The sequence below is a fragment of the Otolemur garnettii genome, unplaced genomic scaffold (genome assembly GCF_000181295.1).
Source record: "Otolemur garnettii isolate 467f Iridium unplaced genomic scaffold, OtoGar3 scaffold00092, whole genome shotgun sequence".
Taxonomy (NCBI): Eukaryota; Metazoa; Chordata; class Mammalia; order Primates; family Galagidae; genus Otolemur; species Otolemur garnettii.
Genome location: NW_003852487.1, coordinates 5,510,525 through 5,522,431, shown reverse-complemented (window position 1 = coordinate 5,522,431; position 11,907 = coordinate 5,510,525). Strand labels below are relative to the sequence as shown.

The 11,907-nt window shown below is 51.0% G+C and overlaps 1 protein-coding gene across 1 annotated transcript in view; it reads right to left on the bottom strand.

The window, feature by feature from the left end:
• Positions 1-11,907, bottom strand: part of PRKAR1B (protein kinase cAMP-dependent type I regulatory subunit beta) — a 151,564-nt gene that overhangs the window by 34,851 nt on the left and 104,806 nt on the right. Inside the window, exons 5-6 of the mRNA XM_003795462.2 lie at positions 7,125-7,186; positions 6,746-6,792 (exon numbers count right to left, since the gene is read on the bottom strand). Coding sequence (XP_003795510.1) covers positions 6,746-6,792; positions 7,125-7,186 — 109 coding nt within the window. The remainder of the gene's footprint in view (positions 1-6,745; positions 6,793-7,124; positions 7,187-11,907) is intronic.

The window sequence follows — 11,907 nt, the reverse complement described above, 5'->3', positions numbered from 1 at the left end:
TTCCCCTCTCCTGGTCGGATTTAAGCCTTACAAGGAAAATGTGTTGGAAGAGAGCTGGACAGCACATGCCAAGGCCCCATGGCAGGGTAGAATTGGGGGGCACTAGATACAGCCTGAAGATGGGGGTAGGGAAGATGCCAAACGGGACAGGAGAGGAGGAAAGGCTTGAAGGACTGGGAAAAGGAAAGGAACTCAGCGTTTACCCTAACGGCAGTGGAAAACCTACTGGTGGCAGGTGGGGAACAACTGGAGCATCCAGAGGGGAACAGGGAGGGTTCAGAGGCCTGGGGTCTCCCACCTTGGGGCTCAACCTGAGGCCGGTGGATCAGCTACACTGGTATCGGAGCCAGCTAGAAATGCAGATTCTTGGACCCACCCAGCTCCTCAAATCTGTATTTCAACAGATGACGCTCTGGAGTTTGAGCAGTGTAGTTCAGATTGCAGGGGACACTATGGAGATGGGAGATACAGGGGGAAGTGCCAGTATCTGCACAACAGCAGTGGGGACCTGAGGGCCACAGGAGTCCACAGTGCAGGGATCCCCAGGAACAAGTGAGATCACCCACCTGCCTGGGGGCTGGCCACAGAGGTGGCTTTAGCCTAATCAGGTTGTTGCTGTGCTTGATGAGGTAGGTAGACCCCAACCCACCCTAAACCCCCAAGTCTGCCCAGGCTCCCACTGAGAGCAGCGAGGTCAGCACAGGCCCAGGAGGCCAGCTTCCCCACTGCCACCCATAGGTGCCTACTGCCTGGCACCTGCCTCCCCTGCTTCTCTTCATGTTATACTTGCCAAGCTGTGACCTCAGCCCCTGCTGCAGCCATGTCAGCCCACGGTGTGTGAGGTATCTGTCCCCTGCTGCTGGTACCACCACTTTCAGAGGTTTCCATAGGCCATACCTGGACCATTCTCATGGGTGGCAGGTACCACAAACCTCTGCCTGTGCCACCCAATCCACTGTGGCCCTGGCCCCCCAGAACTCAGGCAGAACAGGGCCCCAGAAGACAGGATTTAGTAAAGACCCTGAACTTAAATCTCGAGTTTGCTGCTGACCTCCCAATTAACCCTCCTTAAATTCAGTTGCTCCTCCCCAAAATGGAGGCCATGGTGTCTGCCTAAGTGCAGCTATGAGATCTGCCAGCCAGGGCTTGCCCCACCAACCTCCCCTAACATCATCATGTGGCTGTGCATGGAGAGAGGCCCACATGCCCCAGTTCCAGGGCACGGGCCCTACCAGGCTGTATCCAATGACCTGCAACCCCAAGCCAGGCCACCAAGGACCTCAGCAGAGAACACAAAGGGCTGGGTGAGGTCCCTGGACTCATGTCATCAGTAAAATGAGCTGGTAGCTTCCCAGATGCTGAGAAAACCTTCCCATCCAGCTCTGGGCCACAGGTCATACAGTACCCAACACTGTGAAAGCAGGTGACACAATACCCTGAAAGCAACTGATACAATCCCAACAGCAGTACGTAGAAGCAACTCAAGTGTCTACCAATGGATGATGGAGAAACAAAAGGTGGTATCTACACCCCATGGAACGTCACTCCACTTTAAAAAGGAAGACAATTCTGACATACTACAACATGGACGGAACTCGAGGACATTACACTCAGTAAAATAAGCCAGACACAAAAAGACAAATACTGTGTGATTCCATTCACTCGAGGTCACAGAGACAGAAGTAGGATGGGGCTGTCAGAGGATGGGGACGGGCTGGGACAGAGCTTTAGTTCGGGAATGTTCTGGAGATGATGGTGGTGGCAGCTACACAACAATGCATGTGCTTAATGCCCCTGAACTTAACGATGGTTAGAATGATACATGTTAGTGTGGGTTTGCCGCAGTTAAAACACGTCCCCCACGGTGCCGTGCTCCCAGTGGGGGACATCAAGATGCCTGCAGGTAGGACCTCACTTGCTCAAATTGGAGTCTCCTGACATTGTGTGTGGAGCCCAGTAGAGACAGGAGGGCTGGAGAAGGGTGCACAGGAGGTAGTCCTCAAATAACAAAGGCCTGGAAACAATGGGGGGGAAGGGTCAGGCCTCAAGCAGGGCTTGAAATGGAAAGTCCACGGCTGATGTCCTTTTAAGTAGAAATGCTATGTTCCATGAATAAAATAAATTGGAAGATATTTTTATACTTAGAAAAATGGATTATAGCTCCTGGCAGCATGCATACTGTGGCAGGCACTTTCAGAGCCTCTGGAAAACCATAATTTAAACCAAACCTGGTGCTCTTGGCATCTGGTCATCTGGCCATTGCCCTGGGGTGCCACTGGTCAAAGAGTAGCTGTCCACCCCGCAGGAGGGGAGTGTGCCTAGGAAGCCCACTCCCAGGCCCACCTGTTTAAGAGGCTGTCAGGGTAACAGAGGGAGGCAGCCTCCACTGGTCCTTGGACATCTGATGTAGTGCCCACAGTGACTGTCCCTCTCTTCCCTCCACCCCCCAATAAACTAGTATCACTTTAGCCTTGAAGCACCATGCTTACCATGCTTCCTGGGCCCCAGGGAAGGCAGTTTACAGAAAATGAGCAAACAAACTGCAGCCTGTGGGGCTCTCAGACTCAGGCCTGGCGGGGCTGCCTGGGACTGCCGTGATTCTACCCCGAGCAGTAATCACAGTAATTATTATAATATATGTCCCCATAACTCACCCCCGCTGCCCAACATGCCACTTTCCTTCCAGATTCCTTACTGAGCATCTTTTGATTCCTTTAAATGTGGCCTTCACCCACACTGCCCCTCGTGTTTACCCTGCACACGAAGGGCCGCCCACATCACAGGAGCTCTCCCTCCACGCGGCTCCTGTGCCTACCACGCCCAGCCCTGCCAGGCACTCCCTGCCGCCCACCCCATCCGGCTGGAACATCTGAGGAGATTGATGAAGGTGCTTGGCATTCACACTACGGTGGGGCAGTGAGGGCCTGGCACACCCACAATGGGATGACCCCATAAGTCACAGCCTATCCCACTGGGAACTTGAGGCCCAACTGTCCAAAATGTGAGGCTGTCGTCAGAATAGACACTTGCCCATGGAGGCCCGACATCCCAGCTTGCTAGAGCTGGGGTACAGCCAGGGGCTTAAGGCTGCCTTTGTACCTGAACCTAGGGCAGGCAGGGGTAGGGGAGCCTTGATCTGCCTGAACAATGTATTTCGGGGACTCCAGTCCTATGGTGGTGACTTCACTCTTCACAAATTGCCTCCCATCCCTGACCTGGAGGGAGACCGGCCACAGCCCTGTTCGTGGAGCCATATCAGTGCAGTCTGCGGAAAGGCTGGATGACTGCCCCATGCAGACTGCAGTCCTAACCCCACAATCCAGCACCCAGGGCTTCACACAGTGACAGCCACCAAAGGCTGATGACTGGGGGTGGTCAGCCCTCCTCCACCTCACTCTTGTGAACTAGGGTCATGGAAACAGCACTGGTGCTACACAGTCTGCAGCAGGGGTGACATCCAGTGGGGAAGGTAGAGGGACAAGAGATGAGAGTGGGTGGGTAGTGCCTTCTAGAGAAACAGGGACTGCTGGCAGCACGGCCTGTGTGTGCCAGGCCAGCCAAGACAGCATCCAACCTGCTCCTGCCTAGAGGACAGTCCCCCAGGCATGGCAATAGTTGCCTCTCATGTCCCCACCCCCTCCTTGGGATTAGACTGGGTCTAGGGCATAGACAGAGCCATTTCCTCTGCTGGGGAAGAAGTTCTTTGTGGTGTATAGGCTGGGGACACAAGATGGGGTGGGGGAGTTCAATGTGGCTGGGAGGTGGCAAGTGCCTTCGCTGGAACGGGGGGCAGAGAAATAGCAGACAGAGCCCCCCTTCCCCATACCAGTGCTGCAGACACTACTTTATGATAATTATCTCATTTACTCTTCCCCCTGTCTGTAACCACCAAGAACCTGGGCCCAGGAAACCTGCCAAAGGATAAAGCCCAAGACCCCTGCACACACCTGGTGCTTTGACCCCTCCACCGTCCTTCCCACATGGGTCAGGAAGGAGCAGCTCCTGGCCCCTGTGTTGGGCCCTGTGGGCACCACAAGAGATGCAGAGCAAAGGGCTAGCCCTTTTCTGCACCTGCTCATTCAATAAAACAAAGTATGTGTGATTTGAGGCTCCCTGGGGTTGTCTCAGCTCCTTCATTTCTTCTCTAAGCTCTTATGGTACAAATTGGTACTTGGAAGATGTCTTTAGAAGCGAATTGGATTTGTATGATTTTGTGGACACAGAAGAGGGGGAAGGAAAGGCCTAAGCCAAGACCCACAAGGGATCCTGGGCTGGCTGTGGAGGTTCCAGAGCTCAGTCACCAGCTGCGTTCAGTGTTTATCAAAGCCCAGCAGCAGACAGAGAAGCTGAGTCCTGTGGGGTATGGAAGGATGTATAGGGGTCAGGGAGGACAGGAGGCCACTAAGACACTCCTCTGCTAACTTTCTGCTCCTCTGGCATCTCCCCCATTAAGCTGTAGCCCCCAATCCCATGGCAGGGCTGTGTCATGCCCTTGGTGAGGATTCACTCAGGGCCTGGCAATGCCATGCACACACCAGCACTCCACCTTGGAAGGAGAAGATAAGAAGATTCCAGAATCATGATCAACTGGGAGCTGAGAGTGTGAAGTGGAAAAGGAGCTGTGAATAGGATGGGATTCTGGACTGAGCTGTGAATGTGGTCTGAGGACAAGCAGCCCCCAACTGCCCTAGGTGTCCCACCCCTCAGCGTGGCCCAGCACGGGGCAGGCAAGGGTCCTGGGCCCTCTCCAGGGTCATCCCTGCCCTGTCCATTGGGGGTTGAGTCTGACTCTGAGCCCTGCCCCACAATCAGGCCTGGGTATCCATACTGGGCACAGCAAGGCCGCCTCCTTGGACAACCCCAGCCAGGACGCTGGCTGCATCCTCCTCTGTCTTCTCTATTTCCTGGTCTGGGTATTTTTTTATAAACCAGGGCGAAGCCAGCAGGAGATGACTCTGTGGCCAGTCGGGCAGCTGAGCCCAGGGTCAGAACTGCTGCCCCGCCTTCCAGCCATCCTTCCTCCACACACTTCCTCTGTGGCAGGGGCAGCCCCTGGGGACTTTAGCTCCTGCCTCAGTTTCCTTCTTTGGAGGGGGCAGGAGAACCCGCAAGCCCCTACGTGAAGATCTGTCCAGAGCCCAGTCCAGGGACTAAGCCCATGGGTTCCAGCTCAGAGTAGAGCACACTGTGACAAAGAGAAACCTGGACTTTCTCTGCCCGAGTCGGCTGGGCCTTGAGGCGATTGTGCGTGCCTCTTGCGGGAGGTGGGAACCGTGAGTCATTTCCTGTGCAGGCAGCTCCGGAAGCCAAGTGGGTCTGCTCGGGTTCCCAGAAACACGGCGGCAGAGGGGATGCAGACGAGCTGCTGGGGAATAAATGAGTAAATGCCCGCCCCAAAATAGCCTGGATGGATTGGACAGAGGCACAGAGAGCAGAGGCCAGGCCCTGAAATAGCTTTCCATGGCAGCTGGGGGTGGTGGCACCTGGATAGTGGAGAGCCAGTGCCAGGGCCCTTCCTGCACAGGGGCACCGGGAAGGGTGTACAGCCTTGTGCCAGCCTCCCAGACCCAAAGTGACTTGGGCCAGCCCAAGCAAGTGTCTGGGCCTTCACAGACCCTGAAATGCCCTGGTCAGTCTCAGTTCCTGCACACTGGGGCTTCTAGCCCATCACAGAGAAACGGTCACAGGAACAAGTGCCTCCTCTAACTGTAAACTGCAGTGCACCCTACAGAGTAAACACGGGCAATGGGAAGTGCCCACTGACAACCAAGTGGCATTTAGCTGAGATCAAGGAGAAGCAGGAGCTCACGATGATTATGCCAAAGGGGTGGCAGGGGTCCCGGCACAGACAAAGGCCCCAGGGCTGCAAGTGCCAGGCAGATTCCAGGAGCCAGGAACAACAGCGTTACTCAGGCCCTTCCCTGCCCATCATGCCAGAGGCTCAGGCCTGATTTAGAGAGAAACAAACCCACTGAGGGTTTTAGTGAGAGATGGTACCATTAGCCCCACATAAACAAGGTCCCCTGGCTGCTGAGTGCAGGGCAGGAGTCCAGGGAGGGGTTGGGGTGGGGGGCAGGTTGGGGGAGAGCACCCACAGCCTTTCACTCCAGAGCAGCTGGGCTCTGACCCTGGGACCCAAGGTAGGGTCCCCTGAGAAGGGAAGAATGCTTCTTCCAAAGTAGGATGAGCATCTGGATGAAACTGAATGTCTCTCCACTCTTGAGACAGGTGAATATGGGAGAAAGTAATGTTCTGGGAGCCTCAAGCTCACAGGTCGATGAAAACAGAGCAGAACTCTGGGCACAAAGGTATAACATTGTTCTCAACCATGGTTCTCTAACAGTGGTTTTCAACCTTCCTAATGCCGCAAACCTTTAATACAGTGCCTGTGGGTTGTGACCTATGGGTTGAGTACCACTGGTCTATAATGTCAGTACTTTGGGAACTACAAACATGAACATTAGCACCTCGTGTGGTCAGTGTATTCACACAGCTGAGGCTAACAGGACCACTCAGAGCACCCTGCAATCTCAGCCAAGGGCCAGCAAACAATGGCAGCAAGGCAGCCAGCACCTGCCCTTATTCCAAATTGCACTTTTGATATTGTCCTTTAAATGGGATGTGCTACTTCTCTCTTCTAAAACATTAGAAACACATCACTCAGAAAGGTGTCTGTAGACCTGAGCTCAGTAGCGGCCCAGGCTACGCAGACTGTAAAGCCTCCCACAGATGCACCAATACTCACGTCCACTTCTCCTTGGTCAATTACATAGAAATTATCTCCTTCGTTCCCTAAAACGAAAGAAAAAAAACAACAGATGTATGATACAATGTACATCAAGACACATAACATAAGTTAGAATGGCTCTTTTTTTCTTGCAAACAATTTTTGCAACACTCTCTTACATACTGTTAAGGATTGATAACGCTGGGTCACCTAAATTTCTTGTAATGACAGGAAGATGATGGAACACAGTAAGCTAGCTTGTTCAACAAACTTTTCTTAAATTTCATTAGTCGATTTTCTACAGGATAGATAACGAAGGTTTTATACAATGTATGTTTTTAGGCGATAGCCCATTCTTTCCTTTGGGCTTTGGCTCAGAGGAGAAGGCAGAACATACCTTGCTGTATAACTGTCTCCCCAGCGATGTGAGTGACAGGGAACATGGCATCGAATATGTCACTGAAAGACAAAGACAACGTGTTGGTGACTACAGGAGGTCCTAACACTGCAAAGCCTCCCTTAACTTCACACATAAAAACTCAAGCTGTGTGCTCACTGACTTATAGTCTTGTTTAAATCAATTCACAGTTGTCAGGAAAAATAAGAAAAGCTATGACAGTTAAAAATGAAAATTAAAATTCGTTATAACCCTGCTGCCCAGAGATAACTGCCGCAAGGGCACACAGTCTTCCTGATCCACTTCTGTTCTGTGCATAAATGTGTCTGCTGTTTTGGTTTTTACAAAAATGGGATCCTACTATACACACTGCCTTGGGTGTAGAGATCAGCTCTCCACGCTCAGACATGGCAGTTCGTCTCAATTGCTCTCCTAGGGAGAATGGCTCTGAGAAGGATTTCTTTTATGATTGAGTTCCTGCCTGCAGTTTGCAGAAATGCAGAGATACTCTCACAAAGGAACACTGGAGAGTCAGGCCAGGATTGCTTAAAAAAAAAAGTAACAATAGATTGTGAACATATCTCATGTTAGCAAGTACAGTTCTACTATAATACAACAACCAATCTTGACCATGTGTTTTTTGTGGGTTTTTCTTTTTTTCTTTCAAGGAGAGCATTTTTCCTCAAATAAGTGTCCTGGGACTCTTGATGCAGAAATGAGATGTGGGTTCCAAGTCTCCTGTGGAAAGCACAGGCCATGACCTGAGCTTGGAGGCTGTGGTAGCTGGGCAGCCCAGCCATTCAATGTTCTAAATTTGGATGTGAAATGGGCCATGCAAACAGGATCCAAGGGGACTCAGGAGGAGATGGTGCTCCTCTAGCTGGCACCTGTGGGTCGGCAAGGAGAGGTACACTTGCCCCAGAGTCCTTAAACATGTCGAGACTGCAACCAGGACCCTGGTATCAGGGACATCCACATCACATTCCTGAAATGCAACAACTACCACTGGGGACCAGATGCCCCTGACAGCTCTGACAAGAAGCTCTGACAGGGAGGCTGGAGACCCCAGATAAGGGAATGTATCACACTAGGATAGTCCAAGTTGCAGCTGACTTCGAGGTGAGGCTCAGAGGAACCACAGGTGCTCACTGACACCCGGGGTCTGCTTAGCCACCTGGAAGGAAACACAAAATCAAAGATCCAGACAGTGCTGTACCCTCCTGTCTCCGGGGGCCAGAATATATAAATAGGTAACTCAAAATAGTGCTTGTTTTCTGTTTTTTTAAAAAATGCTTCTTTTCTGAGTTCTAGTTCCCAACTTCACTAAACTCAGCTTCCTATCTGCTGCGTTCTCTCAGGGAAGACGGCAGTACCTGGAGGGGTCGGTGGGCAGGTCTTTGGGACCCTCCCCTCCCCTCCTCAGGGCCTGGCCCAGCTGCCCCCAAGCCCTGCCTGGCATCTGGACCTCTGGCAGGCGTGCTTCTTGATGATAGCATCTTGTGTTGAGTGCCTGTGGGGGTCACCCTGGCACTGTTTTTAAATTGCATTTCTTCAAAACCACAAAATAAAAGTTTTCAGAATGAAAGATCTTTAAGAGATGATTTTACAATTCCTCCTTCTTTTAAAAATATTTCAACTTATGATGGTCAAATATTTCAAAAAATGCCATAACGGCTCGGTGCCTATAGCTCAACCGGCTAAGGTGCCAGCCACGTACACCTAAGGTGGCGGGTTCGAATCCCCAGCCCGGACCCGCCAAACAACAATGACGGCTGCAACCAAAAAATAGCCGGGCGTTGTGGCGGGCGCCTGTGGTCCCAGCTACTTGGGAGGCTGAGGTAGGAGACTCGCTTGAGCCCAGGAGTTGGAGGTTGCTGTGAGCTGTAATGCCACGGCACTCTACCCAGGGGGACAGCTTGAGGCTCTGTCTCAAAAAAAAAAAAAAATGCCATAACTAAACAAGCAGGCTCTGTGTACCCACACTCTCCCCACTTGGACAGCTGTGACCGTTTCTCTCCTGGACCTGAGCAGACAGCTCCAACCCCTGGACAGGGTGAGAGGCGAGGTGCCACTTTCCCCCAACACATTCCACATCACACTTCATGGGTACACAGCCCCCAAAAGGGGCCACTGCTATCTCATATCTTTCTCACTAACACAAAGGTACGTTTTTGCAACCCTACTCCCTCTCTTGACATGTTTTCTGAAACGCATCTAAGTGAAAATGCAACTCTGGTGAGCTCCTCTTCCCACTGCCTGGTGCTCTGTGTATGAACACACCTCAGTCCTTTATCCACTCCTGCCCAGGACGTTTCGAATGTCCCCATGTTTCTGCAATCACAAACTGGGCCATGACAGAACTCCCCAACAAGGGAGGGCAGATAAAAGTGATTGCATCTTCTCATCTTGTCGGGCTTCTACTTGGGCCTGAGCAAAGGCAGGGGTCGGCTGAAGCCTTTTCCTGAGAGATGTAGGTTCCCAAACAGGGAGGTTGAGTCCTTGGCATCAATCAGAGCAGATTCTCCCTCGCACCCAGGTGCATCTGTCCTGCCTGGGCTTGGTCCTGCTTACAGCAGCACCTCCTCTGAGGACCTCTAAAATAACCCTCACAGGGCTTATCCACTGACCACAAAGGTATCCCCTCAATTCCACGGGTAAGCGGCCAGCAGAGAAGTGGCCTGGGGAGAGGGAAGAAGAAGAAATCTCACCTCTGAAGAGCAGAGCCCACAGAGCCTGCCTTGCTTACCAAAAAGGCCTGGAGGACCCATTTTCCTCTGGAAGAAACTTCAGTGCCCTAATGGCCTTCAGCTTGAACAAAGACTATCTTCAGGCCAAGCATGTGTGCCCCAGCTCCAGTCAGCTCTGCCCATGCACTGTGAGGCACAGCCTCCGAAATTTCCCACCTGCTGCATCCTTTGAAACAAGACTCAATTCCTTCCTCTCTCTTAGCACTCAAGAACATCAGATGGCATTGAAATCACCTCTGGAAGGTTTAAATCATCAACAGTCCCATATTTGGGCCCCCACCTGACACCTGTCAACAAATATGGCCTTAGCACCTCTCTACATTAGGGAATGTGCAAAGTTGGGGGACACGAGGCCCCCAGCACTCAGGCTTGGCAAAAGAAATGAAATATGAAGACGCTACAGCAGCTGCCGCTTCCTGTCTGGGCCAAGGGCCTTTGGTCTATCCCTTGTTTCATCCTCACCTGTCCCTGTGAGATCAAACTATAATCACCTCCGTTTTCCAGGGAGGGAAACCAGAGATACCAAGTAACTTTGCTTAGGTTGGGAAGCTGGGAAGTAATGTCACCAGGCTTCCAGCCCTGCCCTCAGTTCTCTACAGGCCTGGTCTTCCCTGGGGTACAGTGCTGCACCCCCTTCTTCTCTCTCCCTCCCTGTCTCTGTTTTTCTCTCTCTGTGCCCTGGACCAGCCTTTAAGCCAGGGGCCTGGGGACCTGTGTGTTTGGGGTGCATATGGCCAGCTCTCTTCAGCCAAGTGCCCAGAAAGGAGCCCTAGCTACCAGAGCTGGCTGATGTGCATTGTCTAGAGAATGGACTATCTTTGGCCCCAGTCCCACTTGGCTTGTGGCTCAGAGGTCATGTCTCCTTGGAAGCCCTACCTCTGCTTCCTGCAGCAGCTCAGTCTTTCTGCTGCTTATCTGCTGGTGATGGTTTCCTGACTTCCTGCCTTGCCTAGCTGAGTGTAAGTTCTGAGAATGAAGACCAAGGACTCATTCTAATCTGCTACCCAGGGCCACTCAGGCCTGATTCAGCAGGTCCTTGATGCAATATGGATGAGTGGGTGGATGGTAGGTAGATGGATATTTGGATGGGTAGGTCAATGGATGAATGGATGAGTGGTGGATAGATGAATGGGTCGGTAGACAGATGAATAGATGGATGGAAGGATGGATATGTGAGTCAATGGGTAAATGAAGGGGTGGCTGGACAGATAAGTGGACAGGAGGGTAGATGGATGAGCCACTGGGTGGGTGGATGGATAGGAGGATGGGTGAATGGTGGGTGGACAGATGGGTCGGTGAATGTATTGATGGATAAGTGAACCTATAAGGTGAAGAGGTGAGTGTGTGGATGGATGAATGGATGGGTAGATGGATAAACTGGTAGTTGAATGGATGAGAGAAAAGAAGGAAAGAAAGAGTGAATGGGAAGACAGATGGCTGGGTGGATGAATAGAAGGATGGCACAGGTGGCATGACTACCCTTTAAACAATCAGTTCCATATTCAGGAACTTAAACAACTAGATGAATATGAAAAGATGTATGTATAATAATATGCACTGAAATACTATTTAAGTTAGATCCAAACCCCCCAAATTACAACAAGAGAGGATTTATTAAATGAATTATAGTACTTCCATATAATACATATAACATATTATACTTCCATATAATATATATAATGTGTGACCATTAAAAATAGTAAGGTCGATATATATGATTTAAAAAATGTTCCCAATGCTGTCAGTGGAGAAAAGTGGTTGATAAAATAATTTGAGAAGGTAATAATAGCCCAGAAGCCATATCCCATAATGCTAACAGCAACTGTCTCGGGCTACAGAAGGGATGGGAGTTGGGTCATCTGAATGTGTCTTGTCTTTTTTTTTTTAATTACTTATACTGACTTGTGTTTTGTAATGCCCTGTAACTAACTTATATATCTGTTTATTTTTTTAAAGATGTAGTTTGTCATTTGGGAAAGCACTACACCTCCCCATAAGGGCAGACTTAAGAATTTTAGTATTTATTTATTTTATTT